The sequence below is a fragment of the Megalops cyprinoides genome, chromosome 1, assembly GCF_013368585.1.
Source record: "Megalops cyprinoides isolate fMegCyp1 chromosome 1, fMegCyp1.pri, whole genome shotgun sequence".
Taxonomy (NCBI): domain Eukaryota; kingdom Metazoa; phylum Chordata; class Actinopteri; order Elopiformes; family Megalopidae; genus Megalops; species Megalops cyprinoides.
Window position 1 is genome coordinate 25754660 of NC_050583.1, and position 21971 is coordinate 25776630.

At 41.6% G+C, this 21971-nt stretch overlaps 1 protein-coding gene across 1 annotated transcript; it reads left to right on the forward strand.

The window, feature by feature from the left end:
* Positions 1 to 2287: 2287 nt before the first annotated feature.
* On the forward strand, positions 2288 to 21638 carry ubald1a (UBA-like domain containing 1a). Its single transcript, XM_036534825.1, has 3 exons — positions 2288 to 2534; positions 3222 to 3281; positions 21313 to 21638. The coding sequence occupies exons 1-3, from the start codon at positions 2427 to 2429 to the stop codon at positions 21607 to 21609; spliced, it is 465 nt and encodes a 154-aa protein (XP_036390718.1). The 5' UTR covers positions 2288 to 2426; the 3' UTR covers positions 21610 to 21638.
* Positions 21639 to 21971: the final 333 nt, after the last annotated feature.

A 21971-nucleotide genomic window follows, 5' to 3' on the forward strand; every position in this document is an offset into this window, starting at 1 on the left:
ACAGGGTGTCGCGCGACATACGTGATTGGCTATCTCCGCACTGAGAGTACAAAGGAGTGTGGGACGTGTAGTTCAAATACATATTTTTGCTAACCTGGTCCCTTGTCCTTGTATCTTGATAAGAACAGGATGTAATTGTGCCCCCCCCCCCCCAAAAAAAAAAAGAAAAAAAAAACTGGATCGTGTGAAAAAATACCATTTAAGAAATACAAGTTATGAATTTCACATTACAGACACGAATGGGGCGTTGAAACAATGTAATCAAATTATGCATGTGTTTGTTAACAAACATTTACATTAATACATCCGTGCCCCTGCAGTGTGTACGTGAAAACAGAATATTAACTCTGCTTTTTAAAATTCAGCAGCAATCTCTAATCATGTCAAATCTGATGACTGAAGAACCAATGATACCAGTGGTACGAATGGTAAGGGTACATTTCATGAAGTGGAACAGAATGCATTCACTCACTTCATGTGGCAAAGTCAAGGAGAGTTAGAAACAGGAAATCTTAGAATAGTCTATACTATCTAGATGCACCAATGAGCTCTCATAGGAACCGACAATTAGACTGTATATGTTAATCAATTATCAATGCCAATCCTTCTCTTTCTGTGTCAGTAATGATTAGCTGCATTAGTTATTTTGGTATGCCTCTCAGTCAGACCATATTTTTGCCATGTCTACACATGTTCTAGCTTCAACAGATATGTTTGAGGCATTCACTGGTTCACTGATATTTATAAAATATGAATGCACTGATAATAGACATAGTGGACTTAAACTCGAATGAAATACAATCTATTTCAGAAAGCTCTTCCACACAAACTGTTCCAAAACAACAACTTAAACAATATAGCTGCATGCAGCAATTGCCTGCAAAGTGCATGCACAGGGTCAAATAAGCATAAAATGCTGCGATTAGAATGATGAGAAAACTATAGAATTAGAATGTGGTTGGACTGTCACCTTATGATAAAGATCAAGCAAAATGAAAACTTTGACTGTGATTAGAATCAGAATCAAAATGGGGAAACCACCCATAGTTTACACTGCTGATAGTAGACATGTACATGACAGAGTAAAAAAACAAAACAAAAAAAACAAAACAAAAACACAACATGAAACCTTGTGATCAGAACTGACAGAAGCAAAACAATAAGAAAATGAAAACAAGTCTGCAAGTTTTGTTGTTGGCTCCCTATAATGTGCTCAAGAAAACAATATTAATGAACTAGAAATGCAAAGCTTTTGAGTATAATTGTGCAGGATTGATCAAGGTGACGTCATGGCTGTATTACAAGAAGGATTCAACTGTCACACTTCATAATGTGAAAATGTAATGTGCCATATCATGTCTCCAATCAGACTGGTGACAGATAAATAAAGATCAAAAGAGCATCAATGGATGCTTTTATAATTATAGCCATGCCCACATTAATTTAGAGACAAGATAAAAACAAAGACAACATAAAATACAGATATTGAAAGTAATCACTGAAAAATATTCATAAAAAATAAAACAAGGATACCCAATGCTAACACAGAAATGCCCATCTTTTTAAATGTGGTGTCTTTCTACTTTCTGTTGAACATTAATTACCATAGTACCTAAGAGGCTCAAAACATAACCTAGATAATGTGGGGAAAAAACCCAGCAAAAACCACAAGAACAACAAACTAAATGTTAAAAGTTAGAATAATAATGATAATAATAATAATAATAATAATAATAATAATAATAATCACTTTTTGGTTTCATTTACGCATATTTCTAGACATACAATGACCGTCAATTGCTCCACAACTAGCTCCGCACGATTTTATTGGTGCTGGAAGATTTGTTTACCTTATTTGGTAAGATAGTGACACAGAGCGCGTGGGAATTGGACAGGAGCGGCCGTCATTCACAAATTTTTCCTTCTAGAATTTTACAAACAAAGCGTGTGATGACGGTACTTGTAGTTTTTAAAAAATCCATTAGCGCAAGTGACATGGCGTGAATTGGAATCACATCCAGCAAATACAATTATTTGCATCTCTAAATGTGTGAAGATAACTCGTGAGGAAGCCATAGCTTTGGAAAAGCTATTTTAGATATGTATCGTGCAAATTTTACATATACATACATAACGCTAGGAGTCTCTTGGGCTCAACAAAACTGTTCCATCGACTGCACGGGGAGTACAGGAGGATTTTGCAGCATACAAGTCCCACTTTCCCTCCGTCCCTCCCATTGGCTACCACAAGTTGTCAATCAGGAGACGCTCAGTACGCTGGTACTGCTCATACAGTAAATATTTGTGTTTGCTCAGCCGGCTGTAATGGTGGATGACTGAAAGAGAAAGAGACAAGAAATAACCGCACGGACTGAAATCCTGGTTGAACACTGAAACACGCGCTTAGAAAATAAGCACCGGCGAATATGGATGAACTTAAGCACCAAGTGATGATAAACCAGTTTGTCCTGACAGCTGGGTGTGCGGCGGACCAGGCGAAGCAGCTTTTGCAAGCGGCACATTGGCAATTCGAGGTGAGTGACTTGAGCTAGCAAGCTAACGTTAGTGTTTATGTGTGACTGCTGGCTTATACGTACTGCCATGTTTGTTGTGAGGAATTGCTGAAAATATGTCGCTAGTTAGCTGCTTAGCTACCCAATACGACACCAAACGATTAGTTTGTACGCATGTTACATTGTGTTTTCAATGTAGAGTACATCCCTTTAGCGATATTTAAGGTTGAATCGAGTACAATGTTAAAGATCCACCATTCGGTTAGATAGCTAGCTGGCTACTACTTTTGCTAGCTAAGTACTATAATCCTTTTCCATGAGTCTCACAGCAGTTCCTACCTACTGTAGGTTAATGGTATTATGCAATAACGATGACCGCTGGACTACAGATAGCTGTCTATCTCACTGCAAGCTGCATGGCGATTTATTTAACACTTCAGCTAGTTAGCCACTTATAAGTTGGCCAGCTAGCCAAAACACAATGAAGACCTTGACGTTATTTATTGAGATTGGAAGCCGATTTTGTATAGGGACACAACAGCACATTTTATTTGCATATCAGTCGGATAGCTGTGTTGCTATTGAATGATTCACAGTGTATCTTCCAATAAATTGCATTCAGTTTAGATAAGTTGTGTAGCTGGCTTCATTTTTAAACCACAATGCCGTGCTAGTTGCTCATCAAACCACTTTTTCTTTTTGTTGTAGACTGCGCTCAGTGCCTTTTTTCAAGAAACCAATATTCCATACAGTCACCACCATCAAATGGTGAGTATACATTTATGTGCACATCACGTGATATGTATTATTATTATTATTATTATTATTAATAATAATAATAGTAAATATATGTCGGCCATGTTGGGAAGAAACGAGGATGACAAAAATAAACACAGGCAGCCACGTTTATTGCTAGACAGCTTGCTAGTGTTTTGTGCTCCTCGTGTTAGCGTCGTAAAATGCAGTGTTTGGTGCAATCGGATGTGAAATGAAAGAAAATCGGTGTGGTGTATGCATGGCTTTGGTCTGCATGAACTTATTGTTATTTATATATTTTTTAATTACGGGTGTGAAAATGTCTCACAAATATCGGGGAGGGTGTTTCCAGGAAAAACGGTGAAAATAATTAGCTCATAATATTGAATAGCGGATTCGGACAATTACTGGTAAACGGTGCATGTGTGTAGGCTCATGTTAAACAAGAACCTTCATTTTATCTCCAAAGTATTTATTTGCGTGTGCATTATGTACATTAGTGTTTATTGAAAATAGAAATTGTACAGCACAGTGTAATTTTTTTGTTCTCTTTTTTTTTGCAGTCATGTTTCGTATTGAGCGGTCATGTCTTTTTTTTAAAACAGCCTACTGTACTCTGCCGTAGCCTACCGTAGCGCAGCGTGGATGTGACGGGTCAGATGTTGAGGTTGTGAAAATTCCACAATTTTTTAATATCGGATATTCACAGACATATAATTCTGAAAGAAATCATCATGGTCTTTTGGTAAAGCTCTGTGAATGTATCTAATAAAAGTCGCCATTGGCAGGAACTTTTATCGTATTTGGTCTTTTAAAATGCCATTGTAAAGACGTACCAAAATACACCCCTAGTCTGAGGTATGATTCAGCGCATCATGTGAATATCATAATGCATTCACTTAGTAATACTTTGGTCTTCATGTGTAAAAGGAGCAGTTCAATCCATGAGGTGTGGGTCATTGCATTTAGATTTATCTTCTTACAGGTCAAAAATAACATAACAGCTATCACCGAACCAGTCCTCACCATTGGGCGGTGTTAGGGAGGCACAGATGGACAGCCAGTGGTCAGAGTACCAGAGAGGCAGGTAGAAGTAGTGAGAGGGATGCACGTTTGGGGATTTGTAGGAACGTAGCAAGCGCCAGAATGAAAGTTTTGAAAGGATGTGAGCTCCAACCATTTGTCTGTGGAGGAAGCTAAGGTAAAGGGTAATAATTGAACAGCAGGACTCTGGGTGACTTCAATGGGGTGGACGGTGTTGGCTGGAAGGTCAACAAGGGTGGAGTGGCAGTGGTCAAAGTGAGGTGGCACAAGTGCCTGAATGAGCAGCCATAGCAGCCATATGAAGCAGTAGTTTCTTCAAATCCTGGACAGAGAGAGCCCACTTGCATGTTAGCGAGGAGCTATGTTTTCACATGGGCACCATTCTTATGCATAAGAACATTGAATGTAATGTGACTGAAACCCATTCATCTGGTTTAGACTGCGTTTCAAGGTTTAAACTAGTGTTTAAATGTTAGATTGACACATAACTGCCGGTCTTCCACTTTCAAGTGTCAGTTTAATGACATATTGACATGACAGTCTGTTTCTGGCTAAGATGCAATCAGAGCTTGAATTGCTTTAACCCAAATTATTAGTGCAATTAAGAAGAAACTGAAGTTGCTTTGTGAGAGGCAGACCAGAAATTTGAGACTACAGTCAAGCTTTATTTTAATTGTATTAAACTACATATTGGAGAAATATTGTTATGTACATGAGAATAATATATAGATATTGTTTGCAAATGTTGCATTATAAGGAATATCAAAGTGGTGGATTATGAAGTTTATGGGTGGTGGATGGTCATGGACAGTGTTCAAATGTATTTCATTTATACAGTTCACATAGGTATGAACATGAGCAGCGTATCAAGTTTAATGTTTTACAAGTACTTCCTTCTAACAGTTCATGGGTATAGACCTGGATTTATTACACTAAAACATTGACTCTCTTTTTATTCAATATTGTGAGGACATTTAAGAAAACAACACATTAATCTGTTAAAATAAAAAGAAATAATAAAAGCAGATTTGAAAAATGTTCTTTAGCTTGCTTATAGTGTATAGCCTTTATAATTCAGAGTTGTTCAAATCTGGGGTTATTGTGGATCTTTAACCATGGTGAAAGAAGCCTCTGTTGCTTAGGATCTAATTCTAAGGTCAGACATTGTTTAAGCTCTGAAGTTGGGGCAATTTGCTTAGTATAGCAGGATACATTCATTGAATTGTATATGGAGTCCAATCCAGCAGCTGCCTTTGCATGGTTGCCCTCTAGCTAATCAGCGTCTCTTGGCCAGTGATACCTAATCCACTTTGCCCCACTGTTTCCCCTAACTAATAAAATAATTCTAATTGACAGTCATAAGTCATAATGGAACGTTTGGCTATCAATACACTTATTGTGGCATGACTAGAGAGCTAAAGAAGCATTTGTTGTTTTTAAGTAGCTTCTGAGGTGCATTGAATGAAGTGTATCAAGTTACTTTTTAAATTAATTTTTCAAGCACTTTAAAGAAAGCACTGTTCCCCAGTAAAGACAGTGGTCCTCTGGCTGATCACCCCAGCTCTCTCCAAAGCTGTTCTTTCAAAGCAAAGAACTAGTTGGACTTGTCTTAAGCAGACGATGCTAGTCAGATCATAGATGCAAGCCCAGTGATACAGAAGGGCATCAGTAAAGCACTTTTGTGCAAAAATTATTTTCGCTCTGCTTTAAAGCTAATTGAGTGCTGTGTTGTTTGGGGTAAATTTGCAGTTAAATTCAGATTGTTTCAACAGTACTTTTAAATGCAAACTCACACAAACACGGATGCTCACACGGACACACACAAACGCATCCCTAAGTACCCTCTAGTCTAGACAGCTGCTTCCATCGTCTACATCACATAGCACATCCCAATGAAATGGTTCTTGCAGCCTTGGATCACAGTAATGGGGAAAGTGGCTTCAACTTGAAACATACTCACTTTCCACAAGTAACTCCAAGGACAGATGAGTGCTGATACTCCAATACCTGCAAACAGACATCACTGTGTAACAGGCGGTGCATCACTATTTGTAGCCTGTCTCGCCATAAAGTGATTATTGTAGAGCCAGGCAAGCCTGGCCGAATGGCTGCTAAATCTTCCCTGGGGATCCTCCAGATCACTGAATCATCACCACTGGATCCTTCTGGACATTAAGAAACTGGGTCATAGACAGAGTGCAGAGATCCAGAGCCTGTTGTGTTTGGACCAGCCCCTGCAGACAAAATACAGGAGGCTTAATCACTTGTTATTCCATACTTTTTTTTCTTGCAAGGTCTGTGTCATTTCAGATCACGTGGCTGATTGTACCATAAAACAACACTGTCCCAAAGTAACAAAGTGGCCTGTTATTTAGCACTGCTTCGCAACCTCAGTCTGACTTGTTGCAGTGTAATTGGTCCATAGGTGACTGGAGAATAGGGCTGACCCCCAGTTCACTCCTGTCGGAGCTGCAGGAGTTCCGCCATCTCTGTGGGGGTTTTGCCATACCTTTTACACCCTGTTGTGTGTCTCTCTCCACACACTCCCCTCTTCAGCCTCCACCCTAGCTCTGGCCCTGCACACTCACATATAGGCCCATATAAACACAGGCACTGCTATGGAATCCAACAGGAAGTGTGGCTCAGGCTTCTCAGAAAATGGTTCCTTTCTGTGGCATAGGGCTGAACGGGGAAGTTTGGAGGTGGAGCAGGGTGACTGACAAAGGGCCTAAGTGTTTTCAGGCCAGGGGAAGGAATTCTCACCTCACCTTCCAGAACCTCTCGCTGCCGCTGTGGGTGGGTATCAAAACCCGTCTCAAAACTGTCTGTTTTGGACCTTTTGCACTGAAGGATAAAGGCACAGGTCATCATCGGTTTGGACCTGCATGGAAAAATATAGGCTGTGAAGCCTGCTGTAACCCATTTTCACTCTGCAAAGGTGCAACATATCTACAGCTGTTTGTATCTCAGTACAAAGACTTCAGGCTTGACCCAAAGAGCAGTCAGTGGGGAAAATGCAAACACATCATACTACTAAGTTATCAGAGACATTATGACCACCTGAGCCAATAATGGCTTTTTGTAGCTGTTTGTGCTCTTGTGTGTTTTATCAAATGTCCATGCCTTGTACCATTAAACAAACATAATGAAAACTGGCATAGAAGGATTAATCTGTGTGGTGTCACAGGGATATATCTGCATCTTTTGTTACACTACAAAATAATAAGCCAGATGTTGTCATAAACCATTTATTTCAGTCAGTTAGGCCATTGTACAAAGCACACAGAACCTATTGGATATTATGACTCATTTGAGGGTCAGTGTTGCTACAACATAAATAGAAATACTGGACAGGTCAAGGGTCTGTAGAGTAGCCATTTCACATCTGAGGAAAGAATGTTGCTCTGGAGGGAGTGACTTCAGTGTAGCAGTGAAACATGTACCACGGTAACCACGAGTTCACTGGGGGCATACACTCAATAGACCTCGTTCTAGAAAGAGAGAACAGAAAACACCAGTTCAGTGAGCTGCTTTCATTACTTATCGCTTTCTGCTGTTGGTGAGGAGCAAAGAGAGGCGCTATTACTAGAGCAAACTGTCGTCATGAACTCAACTGACAGTCCCAGTGCTTCCGACCGGAAGGGGGACGCATGTTCTCTCACCTCCACCACAATGTCTGTGATGTGACACCACCCAGCAAGGACAAGCAAAAAAAGGAGAAGTGAGAGTTTTGCCTGGCCTGTACCCTTTTTGCTGTTATAGCGGTGTTAATCGAGCTTTCTAATGTGTGGCCAAATCTGACACCATGTGTAAATTCAGTTCCAAATAAGAGCTGGCTGATGAAGTAAGTTGAAAATAGATTCATTAAAATGTGCTATGGAACAGCTTCTCGCAGTGCGCATAAGAGGGAATTGTGGAGTTCCTCCAAGTTAGATGTGCAGAACTAAAAACCGGTGACATTCAGAATTGGCATTCATTTCGGGAAAAGCAAGGAAAGGAAAAGAAAAGAAAAGAAAAATTTCACAAAAAAATCAAAAGCAGTTAAAGAGCTTTTTCCCGGCAGTGTGAATAAGTGAGGTTTTAATTTTGGGAAACATGAATTATGAGGTCTGTTTATAGGCGTGGCAGAAAGAGTTAGAACCCCAAACTGCTGACTCAGTGGGTCAAAGGTCAGTTGTGTTTTAGTCGCAGCCACAACAACTTGAGCTGAGACTGTCTTACAAATCATAAAAAGAAAACAGAGTGCCCAGGTCAAGTTTCTGTACGTGCTGTGTAGTTCCTCGGAAAAGATCAGTGTTCTTGAATGCCAGTGCTTTTTAAAACGTTTAAAAAGTTATGTGTCCATCAGTGGAAGAAGCGATGGATTGTGTTTCTTCCTGTCAGTGCCACTGCCTTTTTCATCGAAGGGGGATAGACATATCCTTTTTATTTAATTAAGGGTGGGGTGTTGCGCAATGGTCGGCTTAGTCAGTCAGTTTGCTGTCAAAGCTGCGGTGTTCTCCTTAAGGGTAGCTAGAGGAAGTTTTAAAATCTATTCAGGGGAACATTCTACAAATGTTATAATTTCATCTGTCTATTTAGTCCTATTCAAGTAGATCAAGTATATGAGCCGTTATATTGATCGCACACTGCATTCTGTTTATTTTGCTGCCGCAGTATTCTCTCGTTTGACTGATCAAATTAATTTCCACCTGCAGATGACCATTTTTTCTTTGTTAAATTTACTGTAGTGTTCAGCCTCCTGGGACCTATAAGTTTGCTTGCAATATTCTTTATGTTTTCAAGGACAATTTAATCATGAGACTAACCTGCTGGATGACTACAGGAGGCTGCAGAACACTTCAGCGACAGGGCCGGAGGCACGTTTTACAGGAACTGCTCTCTGTTCTTGTGTTCTCACTGCCTTCCTGTGTATGTGTTACTTTGATTGCTTGCTCACGTGGCCAGTGTGGTTCTGTGTGTGTGTGTACGCCTGCATGTGTGTGCGTGTATGTGTGTGCCCGTTTGCACGTGAGCGTGCGTGTGAGTGCACGCCTGGATCTGCAAGCCGTGCATTTCAGCAGGGCCTAAGCCTGTACCGCCGTGTCCTCTCCTGTCTCTGTAGCAGCACCACGAGCGAAGGCCAAGGCAGTGCTCCACATCTGAAGCGGCTTGGCCCTCGCTGGCGGGTTTCTAGGAACAAGGTTTCCCAGAACACTGGGTGTTTGGCTGCTGGGACGGACTGGCAGGGAGGACGGAGAGACTGAGAGCTCCCGCTGGAGTGCGAGGAACAGACGTGTTTACGAGCCACAGCGCTGTGCTGCAGTTTCACAGAGGGCCGCGGCCCGCAGCTGGCCCTCTCCCGCCTCGCAGAATTCTTTAGGGGGTGATAAATCTCTGAGCTCAAACATGACTTCCGCAGGGGGCCAGAGATCTCGGGGTTAGCTGATTGAGCCACTTCGGGGGCCTTTTTGGAAACCAGGACATGGTTGAATAGCGGCACACGAAGGTCGCTCTAAGTCTGGAAGAGCCCTACCCCAGAAAACCAAGGCAGATTATTCTTTTTCTCTGTACCACCCTAATGCATGTATGGCTGTTAACAGAAGCCTGCACTTACTTTTCCAGTTCAGGCCTGTTGTGCACCACATCTGTGCATTATTCCTATTGTTTTTCTTCTGCATGAGCACATTTGTCCCATTTATTTTCCTGAAAAACAAGCAGGCTGACAGTTTGGACAATTACCGCCATCCCTGTTCACTGGAAAACATCCCTGCGGTGTGTCAACAGTCAGACTAAGGCAGGTTAATGATCAAGCTGCTCATCGGGCGATAATTTACCCACAGCCTGCACGTGTTGAAAGGGTTGGGCCTGCATTTATCTCTGTATGTGAGGAAAAAGTGCAGAGTTTAGAGGAAAATGCAAAGTAAAGGGCTATGTTGTGGGCTGTTCCTTTCTACCTTCTTCTGTTTTCATATCCTTATGGTGCCTCCTGCTAACTCTGGCGTCAGTCTGAGCTCCATCCTCTCTCTCTCTCTCTCTCTCTCTCTCTCTCTCTCTCCTTCTTTCTTTCCATGTCTTTGTGCATATCTGTCTCTCTCCCTCCCTCTTCCTTTCTTTTCCTAAGACTTAGTTTGTGAATCCTGCTTGACTATGGAAGTACTGTAAGCACTCTGCAGAAGACCATTAATTATACCATTACAAACCACATCATCGTATTAATTAGAGGGCCCCTGTGGCATTCTGCAATGGCACTGCCCATAGATGTGTACACAGATGACAACAACAACAATATCAACTGACTTTTCAGCAAGACATGAATTGAAGCAAGCCGTAAATACGTCAAAAATACTCTCTGTGGATCTGGTGTTGACTGGATAGACTTGTGAACAACCGTCCATCACTTATCATGCATTCCTCTACAGCGGTAGAGAGGAGCCTCTTTTAAAGCCTCTGCAAAACCCATAAATACTTCCAGAAGTTGTTTATGGACATTTTGCCATTTTGTGTTACTTGCTGCCATTTTGTGTTACCTTGTTAGTTATTTAAATTACAGAAATGCTTCAGGTTTCCTTGAATGAACCCATCCTTGTGAGTTTGAGGTATAGGGTGTAATTTGGTGTTTATGCCTGAGTGGGTGTGCTCATTTTTCTGCAAATGCTGACATGAAATGCTGTTTAAAAGTCAGAATTGGAGTATGCTGATCTGAAAAATGTAGTTTATGATAAAAAGCCTATTGATGAAAAAGGGCCAGGCAAAACAAGACTAAGTATAGTAACAGACTGGTGTTGAAAGCTGTGCTGTGTTGTCGCTGGTTGCAAGGATACTCTGCATTAGCATCCACAGAACCAAGCCAGTATCATGAACTCAACGTTCTGAAAGTACATAGGGACACTAATCTGCACGCTTGGATTATTTAGGTTAAATGTTCCTTGGGAATTTTAAGAACAAAGTACCACCCCATATCAAAAGTGATTAATGTGAGATAGGTCTGTTGCTTTGGACCATAGGTGCAACTGTGCACATTTCTAATAAAATATACAGGGGGTAAATAAAATTATGTAAAAAACAGAGCAATATATGAATAATTATATTGAATAAGGAGATGGGCTGCCCTTAGCCTTCAGAACAGCTTTAGTTCTTGGAATGCTGTTATACAAGTTTTGAACAGTTTCTAGGGAGATATTGGACTATCCCTCTTGAAGGCATGCCTCTAGCTCTTTGAGAGATGAAGTAGGTGGAAATCTACTCCATGCTCTATTTTCCAGAACTTCCCATAAAGGTTCAATCATTTGGTTTAGAACTTGTGAGAACTACTTTGGGAGATGGAAGGTGTTGACTTCATACTGCTCCTTAATCTGTTTAGCAGCCTGTATGGGGATATCTTTGTCTTGGAATATGGGAACATCTTGAGGAAACAGTGTTTGCACCAGAGGCTAAACACCTATGCACCTTCTTGCCTAAAATGGCTTCGTATTTCTTTGCCACAATTCTACCATGCAGAGTAACAATTGAACCCAATGAGACCCATGAGATGGCTGCCCAAACCATATCAGAACCACCACCATGTCTTCCACTGCTCAGAAGTCCAGGTTTTGTGATCATTACAGCAGGTTGCTGTACTTTGGCGTTGAAGTGCTTTCTGAGTGGCAGCTCTATCATAAATACCAGCTTTTTGTAGCTCACTGCTAGATTCAGTTCTGTGGTAATTGTTAGGGCCTTTTTTATGTGTGTGTTTTTTTTAAGTAACTGTTCTGCTAAGTGGCTATCCATTTGTCTAATTGTAAGCACCATTCCTCTTTCCTGATGCATTTTTTCTGTGTTTAACATGTGCCATCATGATTTTCAGCACTGTTCCCCTTGAAACATTAAATAATTTTGCCATTTCTTTGACTAACACTTCTGCAATTCAGGCAACTACAAGTTGACCTTTTTCAAAATATATTATGTTGCTTCAGAAAATCAAATATTAAAGAGCTGATTCTGAAATGTGTTTTATAGCAGAAACAATGGTAGTTATTATTGACATTAATGTGAAACACATGTATAGACACACACACAAAAAGACCCTAACAATTACCACAGAACTGAATCTACCAGCATTGCATAGTGGTTAAGGAGCAGGGCTTGTAACCGAAAGGTTGCCGGTTCCATTCCCTTGGGCAATGTACTTAACCCACAATTGCCTCAGTAAATATCCAGCTGTGTAAATGGATAACATTGTAAAGAACTGTAACCTATGTAAGTCGGTCTGGGTAAGAGCATCTGCTAAATAATGTAATGTGGACTCCTTTTTAATGAACAATCTAGTCACTTCAAAATGAGTCATTTTTTATTTGGTGTTTCCTTCTTCTTTCCAGTATTGTTTTGGTGTTTCATTTGGAACTTTGTCTACCCCCTGTATTTGGAAGCAATTATTTATTGTAACCAGTGTAGTTAAAAGTAATACATTTGAAATGTGCAGTCAAACCAGTTTTATTAACAACAGTCAAAATAAGTAAATTACTTTGGCTGTCTTGGTTTACAGTTTAAAGAGAGATTACAAACAGTGTTACAAGGAACACGGATATTGTCAGGGTGTGATACTTTCAAGTTCAGGAAACAGTGAATTGGAAATAATTCAGTAAGGCAGTTGAATGGTGTGCTGTGATAGTCCAAGTCTAATATCTGAAATAACTGCAGATTAAAACTCAAGTTTTGAGTTGTTGGCAGGCACTTGTTTGTAGGACGTTTGGGTTGTGCCATTGATTGTATGAGACATGTTGTGCATATTTAAAATTTAAAAAAGGGAAAAATTAATATGGCAACCAAAATGACCCAAAGAGCTGGTTTACATACCTCAGAAGTTGTTATTCCTAGACGACAGAATGTAATAACTAGAATGGTGTTTCATATATCATTGATACATAGCATATTGCTGGGTTAATGCTGACAAAAATGAACACCACTAAGCAGGCTGATAAGATTGTCACTAAAGTGCTTGACTAATTTGATTGTAATGTCTGAAATGCAAAATGTAATGTCTGAAAAGTGTTTGTTGAGTTTGGCTGTAGGAAGCCAAAAACAATATAGCTGTGAGTAAACCAGAAGTAAGCCAACGTATCATACTCCTGTCATGATAAAAGTGTACCAGATGAACACATTTTTGTATTTAAGAAGAATTAGGTTAGGTAAGACATGCTTTCTGGCTTTTTGCTGAAATAGTCAGTTTCATGTTTATGTGTTAATGTCATTTGTTTTAATTTTGTTTCATTAATTTTATGGTTAACATAATGCTTCCTTTTTTTTACCCAGCCACAGTCCTCAGACAGGCAGCAGGGTGGTAGTCAAAAGCTGAACAGCAAGGGGGGGGGGGGGGGTTTCCATTGACATGTAGAAATTAAGTCAAGTGTTTTTGACTTTTCTTGTTGAATGAGTATTTTCCCTGACCACAGACAAGGAGAGATGAGAAAATTAAATTTGCATCTAATTTCATCTATGACATCAACATACTGTGCATTGATGTCATAGATGAAATGTAATTTAGATGAAACAATATATATCCATATCCTGCTTTGCAGGACTCCCCTCTCCTGTTTAATTTAATAGCTATTAGTGATATGGTCATCAGTGGTCATTACTTTAAAAAATGATATTACAGAAGTTGGTTGTTTTTTGATACACTGATGAATTTAATTTGTGCTCATCAGCCATTTTATACATGTAATGTAATTCTGCTCCATTTTATGTGGTGTTGTACTTATTCCATTGCATGAAATATCCCCCTAAAAAGCTACTGTACATCTGGACAGAACTACCCTCTGATAGGTAGAGATGTGTCCCCAAGCTGTGGTTTGTGGCATCTTGGTATATTCATCCTGCTGTGATATCACGTGATATCAGTGAATGCTGTGAATCAGTTATTTCACACCCCTGATAAATAAAAAATAAAAGGCAGTGTATTTGTGTTTACGAAGATCTATAGGAAAACTTAAAGATACACAGGAACAGGCAGGTGACCTCACTGGGTGTGCAAGAGACTCAGGCTGTGAGAGATGTTAATGCATATGTGTGATTATTGTTATAGGGGAGTGAACAGTACTGGAGAGAGCACATGCTTGCATACATGTTTGTATGAGTGGGAGAGTTCATAGTGAACACACACTTTCATCCATGTTTCTGTGTTAGGGTTTGATAGGGAGTTAGCACTTTTTTTCATGTATATGTTTGTGTGTGTCTGTTGGAGAGAGACAGAACAGGAGGGCGTAGCCACATCTTCTTGGATACATGTTCAAACTTATCATAATCAAAACTGTCGACACCAACTCATTAGTCAGACTTAGTGTTGGCTGCTTTATCCGCTATTTTTACCCAGAGCTCCTGCCGTGGCTCAGAGCTGATCTGAAGGAGAGAGAGCATGTGAGAGAGAGAGAGAGGGCAAGGTCACTAATAGAAAGAGGCTGTGGCACCAGTGCATTGAGGCATCCATGTCCTCACATGACTGCAAGTGCTTGGGAGAGAAGCCTGGTTATTAGCAAAGCGTACAATGGAGGCTTCTGTGGGACTTGAAACCAAGCTATCGGTCGGACATGATATCCCCAGGACATATTTAGTTCAGCTACCGTAATGCAAATGTCAAACTAAGTCAGAATATTTTAGTCAGTTTTTTTTTTTTGGGATTTCTTTTCAACAGAGGTGTAGTACGATTCCATAGAGAGAGACAGTGGTCAGATGTATGGTCTGTGAGGATGTGATCTAAGGTTAGTTGTCTCTACTCTCCTGCATAGAAACAGACTGCACCCTTTGTCACACCACACCCTGCCAGGTAATGAGCTGAACAGGAGCTTTGCTAATTCAAAGCTGTTAGTTTTGCGAAATACAAGACCTTTAAGTAATCCACAGATTACACAAAAGACAGTGATAGTGTATTTAAATGATGACTTTGGTGTATGGAGAATCCTTGCTTTACAATGATCCATATTTACAATATTTACAGAGATACAACCACTAATTATTTTATGGCACACCTTCACCAGGACTCCAAATGTGCACAGTCATTCAGGTCGGCTTGAACATGCCTAGCCTTGAACTTGTCTGCTTGAGGGCTGATTTGTAAAGATGAGAGCAAAGTGAGATCAGTGAATTATGTTTCCACAGCGGAAGATAGTAGGAACGTTATACATGTGGAAACACAAAGTAATTGAGTTTTCCTACAGTGGCAGTTGAAATGTCATTGCACCACTGTGGAGACCATTTTGAAAGATAACCGCAGAACCTTGGAGCAGATTAAGGGACTATACATCCACCAGCATTCTCTTCTTGCTGAAGAAAGTACAAATCAATGATCAACCCTGTTGCCATGTCCTTGTGAGCCTTGTGGTAGTACAGGCTAAAGTGAAAGGTTTGTTCAGACAGCTAAAAGGATGTCATGGCGAAAGCTCTAAAGGAAAAAAAAGTTGTCGTGTAATTTGTTGTTTTCATTCAGTGAAACCAAAAGGGAGAACTGAGGATGGATTATTTATTTAAACCTCTGTGCACACCTTTGAGCTTGCCCTGTTATTAAACACGGAGTCCATGATTTGTGTCTTGCTGTTCTCTGTATCCTGTTATTCCCTAACCATCATGTAGATAATGTCACAAGACTATATTTATACTATGCTGTAAATGTGTAAGCATATTTAAATACACATACGTTTCTACGGTATCTGTGTTGTATGAATGTTCTTGCTAATCCTGTATTTATCTAACCTAAATGTTTATCTGTCTGAAAAAGTTGATGTCTAGTCTGTGCCCAGGAGCATAAGCCCTGCTTTTAGAATTGCACATGTAGGAGAATAGGATTCAATTACCAATGATCCGGTTTACAACAGGGTGTCCAAGAACCGTTGTGTTCTAAAAGCCAGGCCGCCTGTGTACTATCACACTATACTGACAAGGTATGAAGTGCCAGGGGAATATTCAGTAGAGTGTAGCATTATTTTTTCGAGTACAACATAGGCCTCATATTACTTATCATGAATGGAAAAAAAGAGGTCTGAAGTTTATTCGTAATATAAATATAAATCTGTTGTTGATGCCACAACGAAAGCATATGTTTTCAAATCCCATGTAAATTCAGCTTTAAACAAGCCCTTGTGGAAGAATGCAGTGGGTAGCACAAGAAATAATAGCTCGTTTGTCTCGAGTTGAAAATGCCGACCGAGTACACTAGCCAGAGAGGGCTTTAGAGACCAGGTTTTGTTCACCACAGTGTAAGGCAAAGCACACACGATGTTTAGAACTGCCAAAGTGAGATGTCTGCCTGTGAACATGATAAAATAAACAAAAGCAAACAGACAGAGAGCAAACTGCAAAAGGGCTGTCTTTTATAAGCTTCCCCAGACTCCAGTACTCATTACCACCTCCATCCTCACAAACAAAGTGTCTCCATGGCAACGGCGCAGCAGAGTACAAGGTCTGCTGTGTGTTTGTGTGTACAGTGCTGGCAGATCTGAAGTGCAGGGCGTTGCAGCTGGGGCACTGCCTGGATCAAGCACCCAGCACCCACACGCCTCCTTCCTGAACTACCACCTCTCCTCAGACAGGGTTTGAACTCTCCCCTCATCCGGCAGCAATGGATGACCCCCAGGGCTGCTCACACAGCCTGCTGAAAGGGGACTTGTCCTATAGTCCTGATCACAAAGTGAACGAAAGCGTTCCCCTGTGATGTGATGGTCTCAAGAGTGCAGGCATAAACCTGGCTGCCTTATGCATTACTGATTGATGAGAAGTTTATGTCTGGAGTGTCAAAACGCTCAGAGCAGTATTTACACTACACCGTTGTTAGAGAAGGGAGCAGGGATGCCATTGTCCCCCCCAACAAAAACCGATATGAAATGCCAACTACTGATGAGGAATGGCATTTTCCGTTGTGGTGAAAGGTCATATCCCACACAAGCTGGAACCATAATTGTGCATATTAACATTTTTTACACCTTATAAAACATGAATAAAGTGCATTTTCTAAATATGTACGAAGTCTAAAAGAGGTCTGTAAATGCTGTCATATATATGACACTCATCAACATTACCTCATGCTGTACTGTTCAAGACTAAATTATGTATGTGTAACAGTTTAAAGGACAGTATGCACAGTGCACAGTTGTGTGACAACTGGAAGAGAAGCACTTAGCTAAAAGCTAAATCTGTCATTAGATTCAAATGGAAGTTTTACACATTACACATTTTTAATGCAATCTCTGTACTCAGCAACATCAGCATATGCAGGATATATTTAAATGTTAGTTGGCATATTTGCACTGAGTTAATTATGAATAGTTTACATTTATAGGCTAAGGTCAGTGCTGCTTAGTCTGAGGTTATTATTTATTTAAATGGTTCATTTAAAATAAGCTGGGCATCTGTATTGCTGCCTCTAAAAACACTTAATTCAACAACTCCCAAAAACAATCAGAACATATAATTATAAAAATATGTCTTTTGTTGCTTAACTGAACAGAATGCTTTTGAAATAAATATTTTCTTACCAAATATGTTTATGTTTGTATTTAGAAACCAAGTCAGTTGGTGGAGACATTAAAAAGAGCTGGGCAATTTGCCTCAGTTTTGAAGGCCACTGTGGTGTTGACCCCATTTTGCTCATAGTGGAGCTTGAACAGCCCTTTCCAGTGGCATGTTGTGCTTGTCCTGCACACATTCCCTTTGCACTCTCCTCCTTTCCCTAATGCTGCTCTCTGACTTTGATCAGTGCTGAGGTAGCTGTGTCGCATGGTGGTAGGGAGCAGGACTCGTAACGAAAAAGGTTGCCGGTTCAATTCCCTGCTGGGGCACTGCTGTTGTACCCTTGGGCAAGGTACTTATCCCAGAATTGTCTCCGTAAATATACTGTACAGCTATATAAACGGGGAACGTGTAAAAAAATTCTTACCTACTTAAGTCTCTCTGGAAAAGAGCATCTGCCAAATGCCAATAATGTAATGTACTGTAATGCTGAGGGAATAAACAGCTATGTAGTTTAAGAGGGCACTGAACAACATGCAGGCCTTCACTATTTATCCACACATTAGTAATAGGGGTTTTTTCAGATTTGCGGGAATACTCTTACCTGCGATTAATGATGGCTGCGGTCAGGGTCAAGGTTGCTCTGACAATAGCCCACCCGCAGTGAGTGAGCGAGCGAGCGCAGCACATTTAGGATTCAGCAGTAAGACGATCTGTAAATGTTTCACATACCTGGGCGTTGCGGGTGGGAGCAATAGTCCTCACTGGCTGGGAAATCGGATCACCTCAGGGTGCCATTCTGTGGGGCTTTCATTACCTGAGTAAATGAAAGCTCCGAGCAAGCAGTTTTGACACTCTTCCTTTATAGAGTTCATTCATGTTTAAAAATGTGGATGATTGTGCATTTCTCTTTCTAGGAAGTCAGAATCTGTCCTTCTGTCCTTCTGTTCTTTTGTTGTTCATTCCCGGAAGTACTGTTCATGCTAGTTATGTATTTCAGAAAGCTGAAAACTCATCTTTTCAAGCTGTATCTCTAGTCTACCTTCCTCTCTACCTATGTCTATCTATCCTATCTATCCCCATTTTCTATAAAAAAGCACTCTACACTAGTTTAGCACTTAACTCAGTATCTTACTGACCTCTTGTAATACTTCCCGATAACTACTCTTAGCATAGTGGCGCACTTATTTGGAAGTCGCTCTGTGTAAGAGCGTCTGTTAAATGATGTAATGTAATGTTATGCATGGATTTTGATTTGATACAAACGCCCATTCTGTGCCCAAGAACACTGATGACTCCTGAGTTAAAGGCTCAAGAATCCATGTCACAGAGGATCCTTCAGTCGCAAGTTTTTTTTTGTTTCTTTTTTTGACTGCTGATACATTAATGATTCTCCTTCGACTATCTCAGCCTGTGGGTGCATTCTCAGAAAATCTTTTACGCAGAAGATGACCGTGCAGGTTAATGCTGGTAAACATACAGGCAGTGTGCAAAATACCCAGTGCCAACCGGGGGGTCCCCCCTACCCATACCTGCCAACATTTAGGTTTCAGAATATGGGAGGTATTTTTGGCGGGGGGGGGGGGGGGCGGGGGGTTGTGGATAGTAAATAAATAAGTAAATAAATAATTGTATGTAGTGTCTGGATTGTGTGTGTACATTGTGTTTCATAGACGATCTGGCACCTTGGGTAACGTCAGACAAACATACAAAACTTATGGATCCGTGTATGACAATTATTCATAATAAAGTTTGCCATGCAAATTATGGGAGTTTCCTGGGAGAAACAACAAAACGGGAGAGCCTTGAAATACGAGAGAAACCCGGGAAAAACGGGAGTGTTGGCAGGTGTGCCCCTACCTAGTGCTTCAGTGCTTCTTACACAGACTCAATATGCAATATGCAAGATTTCATGGATGCAAACCAAGGCAATCAACTAGGCTATACATGCTTTGCACACACATCACCAAGGCTTATATCGTTAACAATAAGGCCACTCACGCAGCTACACAGCCACGCAGCTACTGTGCCCTGCAACAGAATCCACACAGCACATTCGCCTAACCCGACACGCACGCACGCACACACACACACACACTGCAATCCGACACACGCACACTTCTGTGCTGCTGTACAACTTTTCACCTTATGCACAGCGGGTCTATCACACTTCAGTCACAGCAAACATAGGCTAGGGATCGAAAAAATATTCTATGCAGATTGTAACTATGATTAAATTTGATGACTAAATTCAAGATTCAAGATTATTTTTCTCGCCAACACTTCATCGCATAGACAAGCAACAAGCATCTTTAGCGATGAATACTTCATGAGCAATTCAACCGAGAAGAAGGGATGTGAATTTGGATGCAGGCTGCATCTGTTGGGCTTTAAGGGTCAAAAGACATTTTTAGTGACAATTGCAAGTGACAGATAATTTGTTAAAGATTTTTCCAGAGACCCCCCAAAATTTTGCTGTTGAGGCTTTCTGGGGGTCTCAAGTGTCAATCAAGGGGTCTTGGACCCCCCTTCATTCCTATGCTGCATTTTTCATAACTGTGGATATTCTCTCACCCACCAAGGACTGCATCATATTGAATGTTTCCAGTCTGGTTGGGCCATCGTGGTTCACATCTCATCTTGTTCTTTTTATACAAGTTCAGTGACCACTGTCAGATGTTTCTCATATGACTGAGGCGTGCGATAAATGCTCAGAGTACAATGGCAATCCAGCCCCAGATGAAAGGGGCTTTGAATGGAACTGAGAAGAGTGTCTGTTTTCTTAAGTTTGACAATGGAGCTGTGTACATGATAGAGACAGCAGGCACACGGGGTCCTAGCCCTGTCCTGCTGGAGCTGTGTTGGTTTTGGCTGTGGTCTGTCACACAGGGGGAGCTCGGAGTGAGGGGTGCCCTTAGGGGGCCATTGTCTGCGCTCCTAGCTGAGGGATTTGCAGCAGGAGGAGGGCCAGCGGCAGGAGGACAATGGGGGTCATGCGGGGTCGGAGTGGGACCATCCGAGGGGAGCGCGGGGGGGAGGGGGGGAGTGATGCCAGGCTACGGGCTCAGCCACAGGAAGTGGAGCCATTGAGTCGATGAATCTAAATAAACAGAAGGAACTCTGGGGGGAAGGGAAAGAATGTCGGCGGGCTCTTCAGGGACACAGGAGGAGGGGAGTCCTTCGCTGCCCCTCTCTACTTCCTTTTATAGAGATGCTTTGATGGGCCAGGCCGGAGAGGTGAGGGGAAAATGAAATCTCGGGCTGGCGTCTGAAAAATCAGCATGAATCTGTGACAGTTATTGTGGGATGAACTTAAGGGAGCAAAACATCACGAGGCTCATCTCATGTCAACATTAACATGCCCCAGGTATAAGCTATGCACAGATAGTGCTGGGAGGCAGGAGTGGTTGTGTGCTGAGTGTTGGCAGGGAGATCCAGCGTCAACACAGGCTGACGCTTTCCTGAAAGGACATGGATTTCACGATGATGAAAAGCAAAAAGGCCTCTCTCTAACATCTCTGTCTGTTTCTCTACCCCACCACAGATGTGCACTCCAGCCAACACGCCCGCGACACCCCCGAACTTCCCGGATGCACTTACCATGTTCTCCCGTCTCAAGGCCTCGGAGAGCTTCAACAGCAGTAGCCCCATAGCCTCCATGGCCACCTCTCCTCCCCCTCAGGTCAGCTGGGGCGTGACCCCCTCTGCCCCGAGCCAGCAGGGACTGTGGACTCAAGGGCACGCGCCCTCACAGGCACCCCCTCCTGGCTGGCCCGCCGCCGTTACCCAGCAAGCCTCCACGGAACAGAAGGCCAGCGTAGCCATGGAGGCCGAGAGATGAGGGCCTGGACGTAAGGGCCACACACTAACGGGGCAGGGTGGGGCTGGGTGGGGCGGGGCAGGGCAGGGAAGCAGGGTGGGGTGGGGGGGCTGGGGTTATCTTCTCTTTTATTATAGCGGAAGCTCGAAGAGGGGAATTGGCTCCATAACCAAGAAAACCAAGCAATGTGGACAATTAAGGAGGGGAGAAACAAATATACAGTTAAGAAAGAAAAAAAAAAACGCACATGTTTTACTTAATAAGAGAGCAACTGCCATGTTAGATTTTTTTCAATAAATAGATAGACGAAAAAGTTGGAAATTAAAACGGACTTGTGTGACATCATGCTCAAGGATTATCTGGAGAGTTCTCTGAAAATGGAT

What these genes read in the sequence shown, in the direction of transcription:
- ubald1a (XM_036534825.1), top strand. Translation starts at nt 2,427, where the DNA reads ATGGATGAACTTAAGCACCAAGTGATGATAAACCAGTTTGTCCTGACA. An exon ending in CGGCACATTGGCAATTCGAG is followed by an intron (nt 2,535 to 3,221) that starts GTGAGTGACTTG and finishes TTTTTGTTGTAG; the next exon opens with ACTGCGCTCAGTGCCTTTTT. An exon ending in ACAGTCACCACCATCAAATG is followed by an intron (nt 3,282 to 21,312) that starts GTGAGTATACAT and finishes ACCCCACCACAG; the next exon opens with ATGTGCACTCCAGCCAACAC.